Below are 24,355 nucleotides of genomic sequence, written 5' to 3'. Positions count from 1 at the left end.
TGCGTAGATTTTTGGGCCAGAAGATTCATCTTCATCCGAGGTTCCTTGTGCCCTGGATCTTTCATCCTATCCTACTAATATTATAAATGCGAAAGTTTGTGAGTATGTCAGGATGTCAGTATGGCTATTTGTGACTCTTTCACGCAAAAACTACTGAACCGATTACGATGAAATTTGGTATGTAGTAGTTCATGACCCAGAATAACACATGGGCTACTTTTTATCCCAGAGTTCCCGCGGGATTGATAGGGTTTCCATGCGGACGAAGTCGCGGGCGGCCTCTAGTTTAAATATAAGTTAAAGGTGTCGTGTTTTTTGATATTTTACCGACATAAAAAGGAATGTTTCTCGACGAAGAGTAATTAAACTCGGAAGCATTCAAATGAGCATTCCGCAACAGAAAGTACTATTGAACCGAGTATAATGTCATTTATCTCAGGTCAAGCAGATAGCCCCCAGCCTTCGATTGATTACTTAATAAAATTATAACGATATCTATGTGCAACTTTTGCAAAAGGAGTATTTGTATTGGTTATTGAGATAAAAAGGAAACAAGGAATCCTTTTGAACTTATTTGCAGAAGGAAAAATGTTCCACAGTACAAACATCTATCTATATAATTTATCGTTAGAATCGTGAAAAAAGTCCTTTTTCAAGACTCAAGAGAGAAAGAGTTTGCCGGCCCACCGCTCGAAGTAAAATTCCAAGTTTATAAACCTGACTCATACCAAGATTTCTTCTGTAAAGTGTCAGGTATTATTCGGCACAATAATAATTATTACATACATACATATGATCACGTCTATATCCCATGCAGGGTAGACAGAGCCAACAGTCTTGAAAAGACTGAATGGTTGAATGAATTATTCTTTACGTTTAATATATTTACTTATAATAATTCTAATTACATGTAATCAATACTTCTAAATCAACAATTAGTTTCAATCCTCGCCTTCTTATCTACAAGGAAGTCTTCCTCAGGAGGCTCGCATCCGCAGCCCGAAATAGACCCATCATAATTCACGTAGTCCAATGACCTGCCGGGCGGATATGACCGTGCTAGAGTCCGTTGGGTTTACTTCTCTTGTGACCTTTGATTTGGTCTCTCGTCGCTGTCATAGAATATATTCTCTATTGTATGGTCTATAGAAGTTCAGCGGCACGGATTTTGAATATTTTGTAATTCCTCGTAAAAATTTGTTTTCTTTTATGTAACTACTCTAGAGAAATTCTATTAAGGGCAACCTTCACCTGGCCGGTCCATCGAAATTGTAATCTACTTTGTAGCCTATCTTTACCTTTTCTTCTGAACCTGAAAAGACTCTAGTTTTTTTAATTAATTTAGTAGAAAAAGTTTTTTTAGTTACGTTAACACTTTATTTTTCAAGCTTTTTCTAAACTAGATATTAAATTAATTTTTTACGTAATACAGAAAAGATGAATTGTTATTACGTAGTCTCAGTAAGAATCAAACCTTACACCTTTTATTGGAACTGATATGTTTTGAGTCTCACCACTCCACCACCGATCTCTGTCCTATTTGCACCATCCACAACCGATCCTCGCTAATTTAATTTCACCGGATCAAATCTATCAGACACAAAGAGACAACACCAACAAGACCAGCACACGGCACACACCGGGCACACCAATAAAATAATGCTCGATGATTTATTTGTAAACAGAAAGCCGTCAGCGCCCAGGCACAATATAGTTTGTACCAGGGACTGCGACATATCGCCTTGAAACCACCCAAATATACGTCTTATTCCTTAGGCATAAAGCCTAAGATGTTCATCAAATTTTGTAGTGCACTGTACGTCAGTACACCCGCAGGAAATTGTGGTTCTTCACTTTATTATATTTTCTTGTCCTATTATGTTATTTATGGTGCATAGATTTGCGAACGATGTGATTGTAGGTTATTTGATGGCTTTTACTATTTCGAAGTGATCACTACAATTTCGATAACAGGTTCAAGAAGCTTAGAATAGGATAGGAAAAAGGATAAAGAGAAGAGTTTCCAATTGAAGTTTTCTTTTTAATAAAAAGAAAGAAAAATGAGGTCTATATATACTTCTTCTAAACAACCATTTTGTTTGAATGGTTGTGTAAGCTTGAGTGCTTTCAATTCGTCAAAATCTAAAAATTCCACAGAAACAACTGCTTTTATTAAATAACTATCTGTGCTAATGCTACAAAAAGAAATTGAAAAATAAGGAAAACCAATTAATGTGAAAAAAAATGAGCCATAATAATTTCAAAATAAAATAAACTTACCCACTCGAATCAAGCACATCACGTGACACGCAATCTAAATATGAAACGAGTCTATAAACAAGTGAATTGTAAATCCCTAGAAAACTTGACCATTTAAAAAAGGCATTAAAAGAAAATAACACAGTAACGTGAACCCAGCACCTCCAGTGCGTGTGCGCAGCGCCCGGCAATTGTTTACATTGCCCGATTTTGTTTATTTTCGCTGCATATGGATTAAAAAGCTAACGCAGTCCATTTCGGGCGTTTATTGCCTGTTTTTATTTAGACGTTAGACTGTACGTTAATTATTTATTACTGTTTTTATGCTGTCTTTAAATTCTGTTCAACGTCTAATGTAAATATCATTTAAAATGACCAAAATTTAGATTTTCAAATATTTTTTCAACGATTAAAATTGCATTCTTATCTATTCTTTTGCTAAAGCTAGTTTTAAGTTAAATAATCATAAACTAAGATAATGTTATCATTAAGTTGTGCCCTCTGCTTAATTACCAGTAAACAAGAGATAATGTTGACGTATGTAGCTACTCCTGACAACTACAGTAAAATTTATTACCAGCTACCGTGCCGTGTGGTTTCCGGCACCAATACAAAAAAGAATAGGACCACTCCATCTCTTTCCCATGGATGTCGTAAAAGCCGACTAAGGGGTAGGCTTATAAACTTGGGATTCTCCTTTTAGGCGATGGGCTAGCAACCTGTCACTATTTGAATCTCAATCCTATCTTAAAGCCAAATAGCTGAACGTGGCCTATCAGTCTTTACAAGACTGTAGGCTCTGTCTACCCCGCAAGGGATATAGACGTGATTGTATGTATGTATGTATGTATGTATATTTTGAGATAGTGACAGACTTCTAACCCATTGCCTTAAAGAAGATTTTTTAAGATATATTCCAATAGAAAGAAATCATCTTAACGATGCAGATGATCCGAATATTCTATGATACTGTAATTTAAGAACAAAAGCAATTAAACGTGAACTCGTAAACCCGAATAAAACTATAAATCAATATAAAGCATCGCCATAAAAACATTTCGACACAAGTCATATGCGGGAATAGCTATAAACTCATTATATTTAGTGATATTCAACCGTAGGAGCTATATTTTTATAGTCATATCAATTTGTGCGTTCGTTTTAGTCGTAAAAATGGTTAAATAGGAGATTGGATTGTGCAACTGTTCTCGTTAAGCTTTGACCGGTTAATCGGTTTATGGCGTGAAGATATATAACGTATATTAAAAAAATAGCAATCGTTTTTACAAATTCCTCAATTACACCAGCATGTAACATTTCTATGTAACCTACTAAAGTTTGCTTTAAGTATCATCATGATACTGCCCATTACCAGATCCATCTGGGAGTGCATTAGTAAAATTTACATTATTGAGAACATGTCTTTAATTACTCTTACACGACAGGAGATGTCTAGTGCGCATGCGCACGTTTATTTTTTTTTAGTTCTTATTTTACCTATCTTATCTACACGTGATGTGGTATTAAAATGACCTTTGTATTTTCAATCAAAGCGTTTAATTGGCGTCTGATTGGCTGGCAGTTATGTCACGTTGTAGCCAATCAGCTCATATCTCATTCAAATTTTACCATTTTCACTACTAAGCTGAAGTAGTATTGTAGACATAGGTATAGACATATAGAATTATTGATGGGTCAGGAAGATTCTAGAATAACAAAGACTAGATATCAACAAGCGTACCGTAAGAAATAGCTCTATGTTGAAAAAAATCATGAGGAAATCTGCACAATGCACATTCAAGCAACCAAACTTGCAACCAACAACCAATATGGGTTCTGTTATGGATTTTTAATCATAATTCAATGGCTTAGGCTCCCCTTAAAGGTTTGCGAAGCTAAGACAAGCCAAGGTCGCTTTGTGCAAAAACCTGACTTATCCAATCTAGGATCGCTCCTCCTCAGCGAGGTGAAGACGATATTATGATAGCGAACTTCATGTAAGCTGAGATACTGACAACTGATATAATAGGTTTGCTAGTCAGTTCTGTATATTCTGTGCATTCTAATATCAACCGTAGTGATCATAACTCTTAATTATGTAATAAAAATCTAACTCTCGACTCCTGAGGTCTATATAATTGACATGACCCCACAAACAGCCATAAAGGAGAAGCTGTAAACAAATAATATCTCACAAGATGTCTCAATCTACAAACAAATAAAACACTTAATGTTACGGAGCTGAATTAACATTAATAGCTGTTGTTATAGAATAAGAACCGTTATCTAGTGCAGCTTTTATATACATACATACATACATATGGTCACGTCTATATTCCTTGCGGGGTAGACAGAGCCAACAGTCTTGAAAAGACTGAATGGCCACGTTCAGCTATTTGGCTTAATGATAGAATTGAGATTCAAATAGTGACCGGTTGCTAGCCCAACGCCTTAAAAAGAATCCCAAGTTTGTAAACCTATCCCTTAGTCGCCTTTTACGACATCCATGGGAAAGAGATGGAGTGGTCCTATTCTTTTTGTATTTGCAGCTTTTACCATGTTACAATATGGGTTAGGTTTCCCTGCAAAGGTTGCCGAGGTCAGACGGGAGCCGATTCGTGTAAAAATCTAACTTAGACAAAGCAGAATCATGGTCAAAGGCGCATTCATGCTCCTGTTTAAAAAGATGATGATGTAACGGGGGTTAACGCTTTAATGGCGGCCTGTTTGGCACAGTGGTTGTATGCCTACCTCTGTAACAGAGGGCTGGGGTTCGATCATAGAAAACAAACTTTTTCTGATTAGTCTGGGTCATATAGGCAGGGCATGTAGTCTACATGAGGACACTTGTCCTAACCTTTCATCAGAACATCATTTATCAGAAAATTGCAATATTAAAATAAGCATGTTCTTACATAAAAATAAAATAAAACGAATATAATATCAAAAACACGCGGAATTTAACGCGGTCCAGTCTTGACCTCTGACCACTGCCTATCTTAATTACTTGTCAACAATTGTGTCAAATTGATAAACTATTCAAAACATTATTCCGAAACATGTAAAGTTACGCAAACTACTGGTTTTTTAGTCATAATGTAACATTTTCTATATTTTTTTCCGTTAGAAATTGCTTCTACATTTCATTCAAATGAAAATACTTTACACAAAATAACTGATCTACATATTTACTTGATGTTCGCTTACATTCGTTCTTCAAATCTATACTAATATTATAAAGCTGAAGAGTTTGTTTGTTTGAACGCGCTAATCTCAGGAACTACTGGGTCGAATTGCAAAATTATTTTTGTGTTGAATAGAACATTTATCGAGGAAGGCTTTAGGCTATATAACACACTCTGCAACTATAAAGAGCAAAGAAGTAATGGAAAATGTGAAAAAAACGGGGTAAATTATTCATCCTTGAGGGCTTCAATGATGCCCAATATTACTATTCCACGTAGACGAAGTCGCGGGCTTAGCTAGTGTTCAATAAGTAGATTAAATTTTAAATTATAGAAAGTTAATAAACAATTTAACAGTTATACAAGTCTTAGTAATTAACACAATAAACATAATAATTGCACAAACAAACCATTAATAAACCATTGGACATCTGAATAGGGGAGCCAAGGACAGATGTAAATAGGCTTCAATTAACACTTTAACTATCCATATAATGATTATCCTCGAACCAATATGGCTGGACCTTTGTCACAGATTATAAATTAAAACAGAACAGACGCCACAGAAATCGGAATATTTTATATAATTACGGAAACTCACCCTCACCCTTTATTCAAATACCTCAGCCCGTGTTTAGAAATGAGGCATAAATATAGATGGCAGGTGCCCAAAGAATAATTTGGATAGGTGCCATTTTAATAGTTGTTCAAATTACGAATATGATTGTCAAAATAAGCAAGCGAGTTCTTATAATGAAACGTAAGAAGGTCAGGTTAGTACATTCTGATGTGTTCTATCGTAATACATTTGGCAGTAATAGTTCAAATGGCGGATTTTCACCAGTCGGAAAACATATCCTAGAACCTCTGAATGCTGAAACATCTTTCAAACGATGAACAGAAATACAATCATCTCTCGATAAACTCCTAAGTATTTCGTCATTCATTTTGATGGAAAGATAACCTTAGCTGTCAGAGCAAAACTATTGACATGTGCCAAACGTTGTGTTTCAACTGTAAAAATACTGGTTTAAAATACGAATAAAACCCATGTTAGTATTTTGTTAGGTATTTTTTTATTTTAGTAAAGAAAAAAGCAAGCAAATACAGCAATACATTATTTATTTTTAACTGGTTTTTCCTATTTCGGCTACCACCTGCCGCGGTGACCACCTTCTCAGAAGGTTGACTTCTCGTGATTCATACATGTTCGGTGTTAATTGAGCCGTCAGAATGTCAGTCAGATTTAAATCCGGACTTTAATGTTGTCATAATTTTAGTTAAATTTTATGTATTATCTTTGGTCCTTGTATCACGCTACAAAAATTCGGAAACAATGTTTAATTTTTGGTATTGTAAAAATGATAAGAAAATCAACTTGCAACTTATCTGATGGTTAGCGGTTCATATATTTGGATACCAAAAGATTACTCCTGAAAATATCCAATACCAATGTTTCCAACTTTTTACTAACAGAACACAATTTCTTATTTATTAAAATCATTATCATTCTCCTAGTATTCAACTGAAGAGGAGCTCAAACCCTACGAGACAGTTCAGAATTGAGAAGATGACATATTATTTGAATTCTTGTATTTAAAAAAAATAATCTTCCTGGCGGTGGTTTCGCTCTTCTAGAGATTCTTCTAGGCCCTGGGTTGACCCATAACCACGAGCCTAGATTCGGCAAGTCCGATTTTCACACGATGTTTTCCCTCACCGCAAAACATCTCTTAATAATTTAACCTGTATGTTCCTCTCTATTCATTCTTTGTCGCGCTGGTTCTCACAATTCCCGAAAGGGCTTAGCATTTTTAAGGCCACATTTCGACGTAACCTTAATAAATCTGTCTTCGGGCTAAGCCGTGAATTAAGTTTACGTTATTTGTCGAGCAAATCCTGATTTATCAGGTATAGCGATGAGAACGCGATGCCAAGTTAACAGCTTTGAAAATATTGCACGTTGACACTTAATGTTTTCGTAATTTATTTGTGATGTTTTGATAAATTCTGAATTAAATTAGATTTTTGTATGTTAAACTATAACAAAAAACCAGTTTCATAATTTTAACCTATGTAAGGAGGTCATATTAAAATGAAAATTTTGGTACAAGTCTTAATTTCTTTGACATTTTTTGTTCGTCTTTAGATATAAGAACGTATAAATATAATAACGTATATATTTGTATTTATTAATTTAAGAGATCGTGAACAACATTTTTTTTAATCTTTTTCCTAATTGCGTGTTTTGATTAATGTTACAATTATCTCAACTACGTTTGTTGTTCAAATGGAATCTTTCATAACAAATAAAATCATTTTATCACGATCACACTTTTTTCGAAGGATTTTCGAAAAAACGTCCCTTATCTACTATACTCTTGATTCTTCATCTAAATCAGTACATTTTAAAGTTTAAACACTAACAAAAGCACGCATATTAACTCTTGATAATATTTGTATTACTATGGATTAGGATTGAAGTATGGATTAATTGGTTCAGAAATGTTGCAGTCATTAACCACTAATTGGTCATTCGGCAAAAAGTCTGAAGACACGCTTTCCCGTGCAAAGCGTACAGTAACCCTAACTGGTTTTCATGAAACATTCATGTCGTGATTGAGTTGTATGGGAGCAGAGGATTGCATTTCACAATTGTTTGCCGACAAGTAAATGTCAATTATCAGCCACCGGGCATTATTTATTGCATATTTGTAAAAAAGTGAATGCATTTTGTGTGATGACATTGAGTTTTTATATTTTATTTTTGATCTGTACTACAAAATTCATGTCAATTGCCAGTAAATGCGATGCGCTGAAATGCACGAAATATTTTTGCCTGAATTGTGTTTGTGCATTTTTTGTGGCAATGAAGTAAACTTGTATCCTAACGATACTTAAATTAAAACTTAGGTAAAAATGGAAGTTTCCTAAAGAAAATCAGTTAAAAAAGAACGACAAAACTGTCATTTTATAAATATTCTTTACATTCTGATTGCTGTTAACAATAATTGTTTTTCATTGAATATTTAAAAATATAAAATTGTACGCGCGAAATCGATTGAAACTCGTTTCATCCTGTTATTGGAAACTTTCTTCCTATTCGAAGATCAACATTTCCATACAGCTCTCCTTTTCGCACTCGCGTTTGAAGCTATTTGATGGCGTGCGAGACAGGGACGGGGGACATGAAGACGTCACGCGGGCGAACGCGCGCGATGTTCTTGCACTTGTTTTATTTATTTTGTATTCGGGCCGGTATTTCTTTTTCTCTTTTCTCAGCAACGTCTTTGTTTGGGTCGGGGGCGCAATCCGTGCCTGGTAAGTTGGATAATTTCTTTATTCCGAGCCCACCCGACAATTTTCTGAAGCCGCATTATTATGAGCTTGATTTGTTTAATAATTTTATTACTGAGCGCATTGCGCATGCGCCGATTGTGTTTTGTTTGTTGCGTTTGCGCTTTCAGCGGTCTTCGTTTTGGTTGTCTAGTAAACGTGGGAAAGTGAGCGCATTGTTTGTGCTGATCTATTAGGGAACAATAACATCGTTTAGCCAATTTGCCTTTTTGCTGATTTCGAACCGATCTGTAACGATCTGTTATATTCTTACATTGAAACTATTAAAAATGCACTGAGCGTTACGATGATGTAATTAAACAAGTAACATCTTAATAGGTTCTTTGCTCTCAATATCATTTAATATCGAGAATATCTCGCTCGGTTGTTTGCTTAACGTTTTTTGCCTGCGAACGTCCAGTGGAACCCAGACACATTACGTCACAGTATGGGAGCGGAGCATACAATCCTCTTTTTACGGAACCCCACTGCTAAAGCCTTGAGATTCGCGCTGAGCCATTATAATAGGGATGTAACAAATTCCGGAGTTCTGACCGGATAATATTAGGTATTGGGTTTATCGGTTTCAAAAAATAAAACGCTAATTTTCTATTAGTATTATAAATAATAATCGGTGTTGGGTAAAGTTACCAATAAGTATATTTCATATGAATCCATGAAGAGATCTTTTCCGTGTAGTTTAAAATAGGTCCTCTTTTATTTTCAATTTTTTATCACCAAGTCTTTGTGACTTTTCTTTAACATAGTTCAAAACTTTAGTACCTAAATTTACCTCAAATTGAAAACTTCCGGACTAATTTCAGAAAAATCTTTTTCAGAAAGTGTAATTACTTTATTTTTTTTGCCTGTATCCGTTAGTAACTTAAGCACTTAAACTAACAATTTACATCATTTATATCGCTTTGTTTTCTTAATTCTTTATTCAAATTAAAATTCAACGATTTTTCGGATCTATAGAAGTCTAAAGTGTAACATCCCTATTCCATACTTCGAATGCCTTGAATAGGGACGGAAAAAAAACTTGGAAACTTCACCCAATGCCTTTGTATTGTGGTTGAGCTGTGTCCCTGTCATTGCTAAATCAAGATTGCTTTAGCTGCAAGTTACTCTCGTTTTGGCACTTTCTTTTAAGGAAAACGTATTTATCAACTGTTTAATTTAAAATGTTTAAGTGTTTGGTGGTTATTTTTTTGTGAGAATTGCGTCCTAGCCTTGCTTATAGTTTAAGGCATATGTGATCATAGTATGAAAAAAATTATTGTATTACATGAAAACAGTATTTCTGTGCAATTATTGTCCGTGTAGGAGCTACCTAGTTAGCTACTGAAATCAGTACGGTCAGGTCAGGACCACGAATAAGTAAGATCCAGGAATAGATAAATATCTATAACTGGATCTTACTTATAGGTGGACCTCAGGCTCCTGTGTAAGAACGTAGTAGTCAGTAGGTAAAAGACAAATGAAGTGAAAAAAGGCTTTATAGGGCCGCCTTATCCTTATAGGATCATGGTAGTTGAATGTGCAGCACTATATAATGTACCTACCTATACGCTTAGTCGCTTTTACGACATCCATGGGAAAGAGATGGAATGGTGCAGGGAACCATATGGCTGTCGCAATACTATGTGTAACCATAATGAATTATAGGTGTGGTTAGAGATAGTTTTTGATATATTCACAATTTGGTAAAACATGGAAAGTGTTCCCTAAGTCTTAAGTTAACGACGAACAACTAGTTACTATAAAATAGCTATGACCGAAACCTTAACGTTTATCAACGTCCTCCTTCGCAAGTTAACGACGAACAACAGTTACTATAACATAGCTGTGACCGAAACCTTAACGTATATCACCGTCCTCTCCCGCAGACTGGCTGCGGCTGCAGCAGCGGCGGCGGGGGCCACGACGGAGCTGAGCTACCTCGCGGCGCTCCACCCCGCGTACCGGCCGGTGCCATACGACCATCCGCTGTACGGCGCCAACACTCTGAGAGGTGAGTATGTATATGTTTATGTATGTATATGTATTATGTATGTATATGTATTATGTATGTATATGTATTATGTATGTATATGTTTATGTATGTATATGTTTTATGTATATAAGTATGTATTAGGTAAATGGAAAAAATATATTTTCTGCAACAATCGAAAGTATTTCCCCAGGTAATGATCTCTTAGAACACGCCTCGACCACATAAGTTTTACAAGTTTCTCAAAATTGGTTTGTTCTGTGCGCTGTATGGCAGTCAATCAGTCAGAATCTTTTTTTAATATATCTAGAGCCTTTCGCCGAACTGGTTCATATATGTACCTTGAGAAAGATGAATTTTGCTGTACAGATATAACTTTGTTCTATCCTACACATCAGTTACTTGCATCGAAGTCTCTTAAGCGGTTATCCCACTAGTCCCGTTGAGTTGTCCCATGGTGGAACAAGTGACACACACACACACACACATGATCACGTCTTTATCCCTTACGGGGTAGACAAGGCCAACAGTCTTAAAAAGACTGATAGGCCACGTTCAGCTATTTGGCTTAATGATAGAATTGAGATTCAAACAGTGACGGCTTGCTAGCCCATCGCCTAGAAGAAGAATCCCAAGTTTATAAGCCTATCCCTTAGTCGCCTTTTACGGTGCTGGGAACCACACGGCACAAGTGACATATTTCAGAAATAATAATATATATATATGTATATTGCTATATGATGGTTTTGTGTATGGTTTAATTATATCACAAGTATTTAATACACAATCGTTGTACACGTATGGACAGACAATGGCATCTGGAAATAATCATAAAACCATATAAAACTTAAGACAAGCTAAACAATGAGAGTTAACACGACACCCGCTTCAATGCGTTTAGCGCGAACCACCTACAAGTACAGTCGGAGAGATTAATATTAGTATGTTCAATTAACTAGCAACTAATAAATAACTAATCATAAAATTCTATTTGAAAACTCAACACAGAGTGTTATTTGAATTTTAAGAAAAATGGCTGATAACAATTTTCGCTTTTGGTAATTTCTTTCACCTTTTAAATATCTCTCTGTAGATGACGATAGTCGATAACTTAAAAATACATATACGCTTATAAATTTTCTTAAATAATACGTTAAAAAATTTCATGGCATTATTTCTATACTCTTACGTGTTGTGTACTCGTGTCTGAGAGATGTGACTACCAGCATCAACCGTGATTCTCTTCCAAACGATCCTGTCTGTTTTTGTCCAAATATAGCAGTAGAAGTCTATATAATCTATATTATCTCTCTTTCTCTCATCTTAACATGTTCCCGCTGGCATCTTCCAGCACAATGCTATGGGACCCGGGGTTCATTTGTGACTCCATTTGTCTGGTTTAAAGGATCCTTATTTTAAAGTCCAATAGAATAAGAAGGTATCTCTGAGCAAATGCTCACAACCGCATTTTTATCAATCGCCAATACGTGGTTAAGCTCATGTTAATAAGTATCAGTTAGTGTAATATAGCCTGTGTAACCCTAACATTAATCAGGTGGTCGAGGAAGCCACAATGCGGTCAGATTTTATTTCAAAAGATCGGTTAGATAATCAATTTGGTATTGAAACAGACTTTAAAAGCATTTTAATCTAGGCCTATTATACTTTCACTTGTATTTTGTATGTTTTGAAGTTATAAAGTAATAATTATCGAATTTTGAGGATTCCTTTTTTGAAATATGCTCCCGACGTTAAAATTTAATGATGGGGAAAAGTAGAGATAACTCTTGAGGGAACGCCATTTCGACTATCAGCGTGCGTGCGTAAATATGAGTAAATTTGTTGAAATGTTCCGGGATTTTTAAAGATCTCATGATGTTTTTTTTTCTATCCAACTGTACCTGCCATTTGCTATGATAAACCTGTAACTATACACCGCACAGCAAATCGTGCATTCTCAGACGTGTTCGCCATAACGAATGCACCAGACTTATTATTCATAACTCCTAAAACTTGAGGTTTACAGAGCCCTGTTCTAATGGGAAAGGTCAATTTCAGCAATATTTATTATTTTCACAATGTCATTTAACTTTTCTCTTTAGAATACTACTCGTAGTTGTTGCCCGCGACTTTGTACACCTAAAATTTCTATATATTTTAATTTCTTATGTTATTCCAATGGCGCTATACTATTGCAAAATTTCATGAAAATCCATGTAGTAGTTTTTGCGTGAAAGAGTCACAAACACACATCCACATATATTTGAGAATTGTCCAGTCTCATTTGCAATACGATATGAGTGAAAAGAAGAGGGGAGATATTGAAAGAGCAGAAGTTCAATTCAATGAACAAAGGCTTACCTATAAACTTGGGATACTTCTTTTAGGTGATCAAACTGTCACAATTCAAAGCTGAACATGGCCATTGGGCATTTTTGAAATAGAGACATGATTTCTTGAATGTATGCATTGTATGTATATTAACCCAAAAATGACACCAGAGTCTTGCAGATATAGCTAAAGGACCACATCACTCAGACAGCCATTGATTGATTTGATAACCATATAAATTTCAATACAGAAACCAACAGAAACCGTAAAAGGAATAACAGACTATCACGGCTTAGTTAAACCGGGATTCGAACCCGTGACTTAGCACGCTCTTTCTCTAATAGCCACTTACACTTATCTATCATCGTTACAACTGCCATTGAATTTTCAACTGTATTCTTTAGTGAAGAAGGTATATTTTTAATTTAGAGTTTGAAGTTAGCGAGCTAAAGGTTCGTGAGTTCGATTCCTAATTAACACCTTACTTTATTGATAAATTGTGATGATAGTGTAAAGCCGTGGCTATTGCGAACTTCATGATACTTCAGTGAGCAAGACGGTTTATTTTTTTCTTTTTAAAGAACGTACGTATAAACACACCTCTTTCTTGGAGGATTAGAAAGATATTTTACCTTTCTATACCTGCTTCGTTCTTTCGTCTCTATTCATGAATGATTTCATATAAGCCTTTTAGAAGTACAGACAGAAATCAGATTTTTATACTAGTCACAACGGTCAAAATCTAGGTTAAAACTGAATGATGAAAATCAGATTCAGAAATAGTGACCTGATTATACCTAAAAGTTCTTAGCCTCTCCCATAATTGACTTTTACATTCCGCGCGAAGGGAGAAGCAGCTCTATGTTTTTTATGAAAGCTTTAAGAAGTTGATTTAAAAATAGAAAACAAAACAGAAAAAAATCTTTATATCTTTTAATTCTTCGCATGACTTCAATGTCATTTATAGATTAAACACAATATTGTTAACTAGTTAGTAAGGACATTTGTGTAAAGAGCAAATAAACGTTTTTTATTATTTATTTATATATGCCATCGACTGTAGGCGACAAAATATTATTTCATTGAACTTACAGACTAAAACTAGCTTTAGGCAACCCAAGAACGTATATGGTTAAGGTTACCTTACAATAATCCTTAATAAGAAAACACCGTCAACTTTTGTTACGACCGTAACAGAGTCATGATATGCATTAACTTAGTAATTCCCGTGGTCCAAGTTATAACTGTCAGCGACGTTGATATTGCGTTAACAAGTGGGTCAAGTGATCTTGCACGCCGTGGTTGACATCTGTTCCAATGTCGTCCTTGATAATGTTAAACCCAAGATGAAGACATCAGTAACGTGGGTATCTATCAGACTACCTGCATTGTAAAATGATAATATCACTTAAACATTGATTAAAATACCATAGTTATGAAAGAGTCCAGATTGCTAAACGCCTAAGTAGCAAAACGTAGTTTAATTTAGTAGCAATTCCATATTAATTCGCATTTACTTGCTTAATTGACTCGTTCATTCGAGTAAAACTCGCACTTACCGTTCAAATCAAACAAGACGCAGAAATTCAGATACACTTCCAATGAAAGGGCTCGCAATTTTGGTCATTCAGAGTATGCAATAAAAAATTTACTAGATAGAGCCAGCAAACGAATGCCTTCGTGCCTATTAAAGATTTTTTTTAAGTCACGAAATACTAACTTGTTACGAATGCAAGCAAAAGTAAATGTATCGAATGAAAGTTAGATTAGATAATTGAAGTAAATCTGTCTTCAATATTAATAACTCTAGAAAACTATTAATGAATAAAATTTGGTTTATAGCACAAAGGACCTTAATTTTAACAGAAACATTGAATGATGAAATTGATGGAATCTCTTTTTTATTTATTTCTCTGGCATGTAGTAGTTAGTGTTGTTCTAGAGATCGCTGTAATGTCATCACTTGTGCCGCTAACATATGGACTGCACGGTATAAGCTGGTTGCGCCTACGTCGCGTATTAGCGATTCGATGTGGACGCGTCTATACATTCTTATAGATTACAAGCGAGAAACCATTTAATTATTGATAAGTAAATAGTATGTGACACGAAGCTAGTACTATTAACTGTAAATTTTAATAAGTTCTATTATATGTTTAGTTTAGATCCTCTGTTTAGGCTATAGGCTTTTTACCCGTACGTTTATTTTTTGGCTTAACTAAAACGGAAAACGATATAATTCCGAGCGACGTACACGCAAGTAACTCAAGCCTTTCAATGTTTTCGCCCGAAACTGTTTTAAAAATAAAATATATAAAAATCGCCAAGGTATCGACTTTCGACGGCAGCTGGAGTCGGCTTACACGACTAACCTGCATCTTTGATAACGCTCAATTAGGTGCGATATTATTTTTTGCAAGGTCTTATGCAGAAGTGAAGTAAAATCTTGGAAACATTTGTATTGTTATTTAAACTTATCACTGCTGGACAAAGGCATTGATATTTTTTTTAAATAAGGAAGTTTATTTTCTGAATTATATTTCAGTATTCCTCTTTATTGGAATGTAAAGTTATGAATGATTTCAGTATAAGGCAATGCCAAAATAAGTGGATATATTCAAAATATCGTGATTATACTATTAATATTTTAAATGAAATGCTTCTCTTCTTCTTGTCATATAAAAAAAAATTCCAACTGCTTAATTTTAATAAAAAATACAATACGACATTTCAGAAATTCTTAAATATTTTAAAAATTGTTCTTCATACTACAAGCATCTACCGCTCCACAAAAACTGTGCAATTAATGCAAGAATTCGCCTTGATACTAATTTTATTCAAGCCATGAATAGCTCAGCCTTAATGACTTCATTGTAGGAATATATTGTGTTTTTGTTCTCTTAACAAGATATTTTAATTTACTCTAAAATCAGTTTATTTGAATTTGTGTGTATATTCTAAGATTAGTATCTCGCATTATTGGAGTTCATTTTTTAATACAATTGATTGTATGTATGAATTTTTAAGAGTTAAAATAACAAACTATATAATTATTATCCAATGATGTCACATGCAATAGAAATAAATCTGGATTTAGCTCGTGAATCTAGAAATTGTGGTGATCTTCTAGCAACGCATATTTATCAATAGATTGAATATTAGATATTAAACCATCAAAACTCCACTAATTAAAAATAGTGTTTAATATTTTTTAATTAAATTAAATTTAAAGTCAAGATAAGTGCTCAAAAGTTTGAACAAGAAACATACTAAAGCGCAATAAATATTATAAAAAAAAATCATTTTCAAATATTTCGCAACGTAAATGACTCTACTGAAATTGATGCATAATATCGTCCAGGTAACTGGAAGTATGTGTTCGCTAGACGCTCGGGTTTCGTCTACTGCATCGGATGGACTTGATACACTACCACACAAACCTATATTTGACCACATGACACATGACCTTCACTTCAATTGAACTCACTCACCTTTCATTATTTTTTTAGTTTTTGCTTTTTGTTTTTATGGAGACCTACTCACACGCTGAGAAAATATAAATTCAGCATGCGTACAATAAAAGCTTCTGTAATATCAATACTTTATAAAAGTTATGCTCGCCTGCTTCTTACTAAGTCGAAGTTTGATTTATAACGACAGCTACTGAGTTCCAACATGCCTTCTGAAAGAGATGTTAATAATAATGACAGTAAATCCTACTACTATTATATCCTACTACTATCCTACTACTATTATAAAGGCGAAAGTTTGTATGGATGTATGGATGTTTGTTACTCTTTCACGCAAAAACTACTGAACCGATTACCATGAAATTTGGTATGTAGGTAGCTGAAGACCCAGAATAACACATAGGCTACTTTTTATCCCAGAGTTCCCGCGGGATTGATAGGGTTTCCATGCGGACGAAGTCGCGGGCGGCCTCTAGTGAAGACATATATCCAAGGAATGTAGAAATAGATTGTGTTCAATAACATTAAGCAAACGAACAAAAAATGTTATTATTGATCAAGGTTATAGATAAAGCTGTAGAGATTGTATGACATGCAAATATATTGAGATTTTATCAGACTACCTAATTGATAATGAATCATTAGCTACTGTTTTAATAGTTAAAATCCTGTATCAGATTACGGCATAATTGAAGTAGTGGTAGAGTTCTCTCTGTGAACCGCAAGTCCAAGCTTCCACCCCTGGGTCAAATCATAATGATAACGTTTCTTTTTCTATTTGGTATGTGTCTTGGGTCCATTTACTTTTATTTAAAATCAAAGTCCGTTCCGTTTAAACCTCATATAATAATAATTCAGGTTCAGCAAAATCTGTATTTATCGTTCATCCATCCACATTTGCAAGTAAGTACACACTTTGCAACAACATAAATATAAAAATGGATTGGTCCCTAGATACACTCCGATGCGTTCGTTAATAAAATGAACCCGCAAAATCGTCGGGTTGCAAAATTTCGCAACTGAAGTGACAAGCCGAAACTTAATAACTTACTCAGAAATGCACCAGCAAATTGGGAGCCCAGTCGTCGGACCGGCTCCGAAACCCAACACTGCCTTACCGAACTCCTCGACACATATAAATTGTATTTTTATTCAAATCGAGCCTACGTGCTGTGATAAAGCCCCCTTAAAACAAATAAGTGCCGTTGATGGCAGAAAAATATACAAAAATAAACTCTAATAACAAGACAATAAAGTTAATCGTAACGCAGAAACAAACATGCATCAAGATACAAGGAATAACAAGCTTTACAGTTGCAGTAAGAGAGTTGTAGTTTCTGAAGTAAGTAGTATTGTAACATTACTTAAAGCTGAACAAGTGAATGCAAATAAAACGAGCAATGTCCAGTATGTAAACAATGTAAATTGTACTCTGGTTACAACTACTCAAGAATCACAGTCGGGTGATGTAAGCCCATCAGATAATACCGTGAATGATGATGTGAAGTGGAAACGTATTCCCGAGACTTATATAGACAACAATTTAAAGGTTCATTGGGACACTTTTTCACTCAATTTGTAGACTTATCATTCTTGTCCTATGGCGTTGCCGGCCGGAGTACTTTCGAGAGAAACCTTGTTGATTCTGTAATGGTTTACGGTCTTCATAAAATGCAAATTTTGCCTGCATCAAATGTAAAACAGTTCAAGGATGTCTAGTGTAATGAAGTGTAAATTACATGTAGTAAATGCCTTTTTAATAAAGTTGTCCCATCGGATGCCCTTCATTATGCCAGCATTTCTTATCGAAATGTTAATCACCACATTTGCATCTATCTCGTTTTTGCTCGAAGCGATCTTATGAAACGATTTAATAAAGCCATAAGCTTGCTGCTGCCAATCAACACGAAAATAATACACCTAAACACCATTATTACGTATATTAATATCATACAAATGAAAACAAAAAATGCAAAGCAATCAAAAGCTCGGATCGCAATAATATCCATTTCGCGAAATTCCATGTCCGAGTGTGGGGGAATAAAATTTTAAATTCAGGTGTCGTAAAAGTCGATGTACCGAAAAATTATTATAACCGTACACACATATAGGGGTTAAATCGATACATGTATATGTCTTCATCATTCGATAATCGTAAATTAAGAGCCGACTCTCGTTTAACCGAGCGTAAAAACTGAGCGAGAGATTGAGAGTTCATGTTACTCCCAAAGTGAAAAACGAAAAAGGCTCGCGCGCTCCACCGAGCGACAGGGACAGAACGATAACAGACGTCAAAGAATCGAAAACTCTCGATTAGATATGAGTGCATACTCCGGGATGTCTCTTAGAAGCTGTCAATCAAAGGATAAATTAAATTTTAAATGTCAATTACAGTCAAGGGACCCATGGCTTTAATGAGGCTTTCTGAAGATTGATTGCTTTTTTACTTGCCAATAAATTTCTGCAACCAATTCCAATTTACGAAATGTCACGACCAAGCTGATACGTCCAGTTAACTTTAGGATTCCCTGCAACTTTTTAGGAACAGGTGTTATTGTTACCTGTTGGATCTATATAATTAATGGATAAATTAAAGTTTATATATATTTTAGCACCGAGGTAACTACGTTACCTCCTAAGTGATAAAATCTATAAATGTTTATCTATGTATTTTAGGGCTATCCCCTTTCTTGACTTTTTCTTTCTCCTAAATTGTTTTCGACCTGGAGACTTTTAGTTGGCTTTCTCTGATTATTTTTATTATTTCATGTTAGGAAGTAACCTATAACTTTTATGAAAATATAAATAAATAAATAGAAATTAAGTGTACTTTATAGACAAAAAATATAGGCAGATTTTAAATTTCATTCATTAAAAAAAAAGGTTATTTGTGTAACTTACTGAAAAGAGTCGAATACGGAATCTAGTGATTACAATTACCTTTATGCTTACCATATTTACTCGTGTTTATCAAAAAGAGTATGTCTCAAAGTTTATCTTTGTCAACGACATGGCCAGAGTGAGATCGGAACGGGTTTTAGAGAGGGATGCAGCGCCTGCGCCCGCGCATGACAGGTGACCGGATTAATGCATTTTAAACGAAGAAGGCTTAATTTTGATCTCGGGCCCTTTAATTTAATGGCTTTACGTTTCGTTTTTCAAATCAAATTTTTGATGTCACTGTAGGCACGTTAGCTGATTAACATACAGGTTTCCTTTTTTTTGTCGGCGTTTTTACCCGGTCTTACACTCGAGTGATTTAAAGAAAGTTTTATTTATGACACTGAAAATAAGGATTTTTTGTGTTCTTTGTATGTTGCTCGATTTTCAGCCAATTATTGCCATCTTGTTTATGAACATGTTAGGATGCACTGTTGTAGTTGTCGTAGTTCTTATATCAGCCAAACAAAGCATAGTTGAAAGGATTATTTAAAAAAGCGAGTGCATACCTTCAAACCAACAAATTGTCACTTAATCCTGGTACAAATAATTGATTTGTAAAAAGTACACATACCTACAGCCCAAATTAATTCCCTATTAGGCGAAATTTTTTAGAAGTTGTTTCAACTTCATGATCCCCTGGCGTATGCATCCTCCGGAGGTTGGAAATGGATGAGATAAGTCAGTTAGATTTTTACCCAAAGCAACTCCCGTTTTCAGATAAGTTTATTCAAACTAATACGAATCAATCAATTTAAAATCACTTTTCAATCCTTTCAACATGATTTCAAAAAATTAATATCTAATATGGCCTGTTCAACAGGTTACAATAATAAAGGGCGTTAAATAAATGTAAAACTAAAACCTAATTTATCATTTACCTTTATTCGTACCGCTTTATAGGATAATTCTCACAATGGACGAGTTGTGGGCACAAAAAGTCTTAACGATCGTCCGAGTACTGATAAAAATAATATATACTTAACTATTTGTAAACGCCTGATTAGTGTAGGCAAAGATGTGATATTAAATTGTTCTTCTTCTGCCTCTTGTAAGCAAAATGGAATAAAATATGTCTTTTTCGTGGTTTTATATGAATATACTGTAGTGTATATATTGTAAATATGTATTTTGTCTTCACTGCCACGAATATTCTCTTACTGTGAGAAACTTACACATTCGGCAACTGAAAACCTGACAACCATTATCTAATGCTCCTGTCTAATGGAACGCCAGATGGGAGAAGAAGAACAGTTAAGGGTTGCTAAAGTGTCAGAAATATAGCACCTGTTAATGAGGGCAAGAAACCGACTTGTTTTGTAAGATGTTTAGAAGTAAAAGGAGTCATAAACATGACTGACTATTTAATAGGGTTGGATTGTACTTATTTTTCGGGTTCTTATTGCCAGCTTATTTGTTAATTTTTGAAGTATATTTTATATCTGGTCAAGCTTTATAATCAAAGTCAATGGTCAATTAACTCTCCTATCCACTCGGCCAATCTGTACTGATTCTAAGTAACATGTCCATGATTGACGATATTAATACAGCACCAAAGGCCTGCTGAGTCGAGCCCATTCTATATTACTGTGAAATATCATCTTAGAGGTCTACTAATGGCGATAATTTCTCAGTTCGAGCCTTTTGTATGTCGATACTAATGGACGAATTTATTTTATAACGTATTTTCGTTGCTTTGTTTGATCTTATACTTATTGAATTATAACTGTGTTGTAATTTGAATTGATAACTACAAGTTATTTAGTGAGTGAGTAGTAACTGACGTCTTTACATTTGATTGCTCATAATGTTTATGAAGCTAATGTATTTTTTAACAAAGATAATACAAATTATTTTCATGATTATCCTGAGATTTTTTATTAAGAGGTAAAATTCTCGTGAAGATCGGCTAAATTTGATCGTTTCAATATAATTTGTCTTAAGTCCGCTCATCTGTTTTTTTTTTTCATTACGAGTATCAAGTATCTATACCATTCTTCCTTGCTGCAAATTTTTGTCTACTTGTTGCGCTTTCACGACTAAATCTTTACTCCGATTTCGACGAAATGTTGTATGAATATTACCAAAGATCTGAGGTAAAACACGTTACTTTTTGGAAATTTCCACGGATGAAATACGGGACAATTTAAAGTTTAACGCGGAGCAAGCTGCTATAAGCTAGCTTAAGAGAGTATAAGTATAGCTTTAATGACATAAATTAGTAAACTATCCATCTACAAATTGTAGGAAGGAGAAACCTGTCCAATCACACTCCGTGAAAAAACTCCGGCCGCTGATTGATCCGGTCTCCGAGATTGAGACATCGGGAACGGGTTTCGTTCGTAGGCTTCGTTTGTGTGGTACAAGTCAGAGGAGATAGCGTTTCAATATTTAAAAGTGATGAAATAGAATGATAAGATTTTCATTGAGCATATCAATTACAGTTTTTGCACATTCGACGGCTCCCTTGGAAGGTAAGGATGTTACCAAGACCAATGGGACGGGACAAGAAATAACGTATGTTTAATTGAATAAAATTATTTATATTCGAAATTGCAAAGCTCTATAGAAAAAAATGATCAATGATGAATATCAATTTTAAGATTTCTGTTTTTAATGTCGATTAAATCAATAATTACATGTGTAGAAATCAATCAATAACGTTTTTTAAAAGCAGCCAAAAATTGCATAAAAAATTACTAATTACTTCAATAATTGCTCCTCCTCAAGTCGTTCCCTCACTAGTGAGGATCGTGACTCAGACAGAAGCGCTGTAGCATGCTTCTCTATCTGCGGTCTTTTGCATGATGGAAAGCTCGAGACATCGGCATTTGGAGTTCGTCGGCTACCTGGTCCGACCACCCCTTGGGATTCCTTCTCCGTGGTCTTTTGCCCTTATTAGTTTCTTTATTGTTATTAAATTATTTATTATAAAGGGTTATTAATAAACAAGTAAATATTCTATAAAAAATTAAGTCTCATGTTACCGTCATTAGTATTGTTCGAATATAATACATAAGAAACACTTTTAGGGTATGGGGACCACCTTAATCTTTAATGTACAGAACCCTACAAACCCAAAAATAATATTGAATCCTACAGTCGCTTCCGCTCCTGCTTTAAACCAATCGGTAACACCCACACCACACGTCCATAATTGTTCCCAGAAAACTTCGATTCAAGTTTTTTACATCTTCACGATAGAGTAAATTGCCTAGCGCTTGATATAACTATCTTTAGCCTTTTTATACCACTATATGTGTTTAATTTGATTAGGAAACGAAATTGTGCGTTGGAAATTGATTTTGTTTCCCCGATTAAGCCGTTGTGTTATTCATTTGAAGATTCGTCTCGGGTCAAGGAAGATATTTTGGTTAATTGGATAAGAACCTCTTTAAGGGTGTAGTTTCAGCGATGCATTGAATAAACCTCTACATTTTTTTTCTATGGAATTCATCTGAGAAGGAGACTTAAGGATAAAAACTCCAAAAGTGATTCATTAAAATTTTTCACCACTAAAATCGAAGGCGGCGTCAATGTGTCAAAACCATACGTCATTTTTTATGTTTTTTTTTTACTTTTCAACGTCATCGGAAGCGGGCCTTAGGGGCATGAAATGGTAAACACACAGAAAGATGTCACGTTAACTCAGAATATTTGCAAACCACAATGATTTAAACATTAAATATTAGCTTTTTTGCAAAGAATTCGTCCCTCGTGTTCAGCGTGTTCAGTTTTGGGTATATTCGGGCAAAATATGCGGACACCACAGATGCAAAAACATGTGCTAAGTTGTTAATTAAGTTTCTTGGAAACGAGCGGAACCGGCTTGATTTATGTTCCCTTTAAACATTCTGCTTTCTATGATTAGTCTGATTTTGTGAATTTAGATATTTTGTCGAGAAAGACAATTATTTTTATCATTAAATAGACATTTGCCACATTTCTGAACTGTTTTATTCGAAATCTTTTCTGACTGTAAAAAAACCGAAGTTTTAAAATATAAGATAGCTGAAATGAATACCAGTAAATTCTACCAAAAGGTGGTCGAAATACGAAACTTACCACTCACTAAACTTATACTGCTTTGTGAATTTGCTGAAACAAAATTTTTTGTAACTTATTGAGATCTAATCTACTAATTTATACAATCATCAAAATAGTTCCAATACTTTTTGAGTTAACTTGATACAAACAAAAAGAAAATTTTTAAAGTTGATAGTAATATCTCATACTTTAAAATACTTACGAGTATAAACAACTCAAGGATTTTTGTCATCATAAATCACGACAACAGTCAATAAAGGCAATTAAACATCTTCAACTTAAAATATGTGAACGGAACCAACAATCTATTCTTAAACCAATTAAAATAAATACCCTTAACAAGTAATTATCATATGAACATGTGACCGGAAAAGCAGAGCTTACGGTTTCAAATTTCCTTCCACACACATAGACGTAGAATGGTTAGACCCGCCTTTTTTGTTTTGTTAGTAATTAATAAACTCTACACCAATTTTGATGAAATTTTGCTGGGCTTAACGTTTAGAAATAACAAAAGCTACTTTATTAATGAAAATTCTATAGAAGCAAAGCCCAACCTAAAAGTCTAACAAGGTATAAGATCCTTCTTTTTCTTTCTTCCTTATTTCGCTTACCTTTTAGGTAGATTTAAGTTTTTGGTACAGATTATTACTACATTACACTTAATAAAAATCTCTGAAACAGGTTAGAGGCGTAATTTTATGTATGTATTGTAAATATACATTTTAATATTTCGTTTAATGCAAAATCACAAGAGATGGTAAATAAAATAGTTCAGAAAATTTTACTGGGCG

At 34.5% G+C, this 24,355-nt stretch overlaps 1 protein-coding gene across 1 annotated transcript in view; it reads left to right on the top strand.

Moving 5' to 3' along the window:
• The window catches only part of LOC106138050 (transcriptional activator cubitus interruptus), a 97,472-nt gene that overhangs the window by 55,671 nt on the left and 17,446 nt on the right, over nucleotides 1-24,355 (top strand). Inside the window, exon 4 of the mRNA XM_013339064.2 lies at nucleotides 10,670-10,794. Coding sequence (XP_013194518.2) covers nucleotides 10,670-10,794 — 125 coding nt within the window. The remainder of the gene's footprint in view (nucleotides 1-10,669; nucleotides 10,795-24,355) is intronic.

Source organism: Amyelois transitella, chromosome 25 (assembly GCF_032362555.1).
Source record: "Amyelois transitella isolate CPQ chromosome 25, ilAmyTran1.1, whole genome shotgun sequence".
In the NCBI taxonomy this organism is placed as follows: domain Eukaryota; kingdom Metazoa; phylum Arthropoda; class Insecta; order Lepidoptera; family Pyralidae; genus Amyelois; species Amyelois transitella.
Note: the sequence above shows the minus strand (reverse complement) of the source record. Positions and strands in the feature narration are given on the sequence as shown.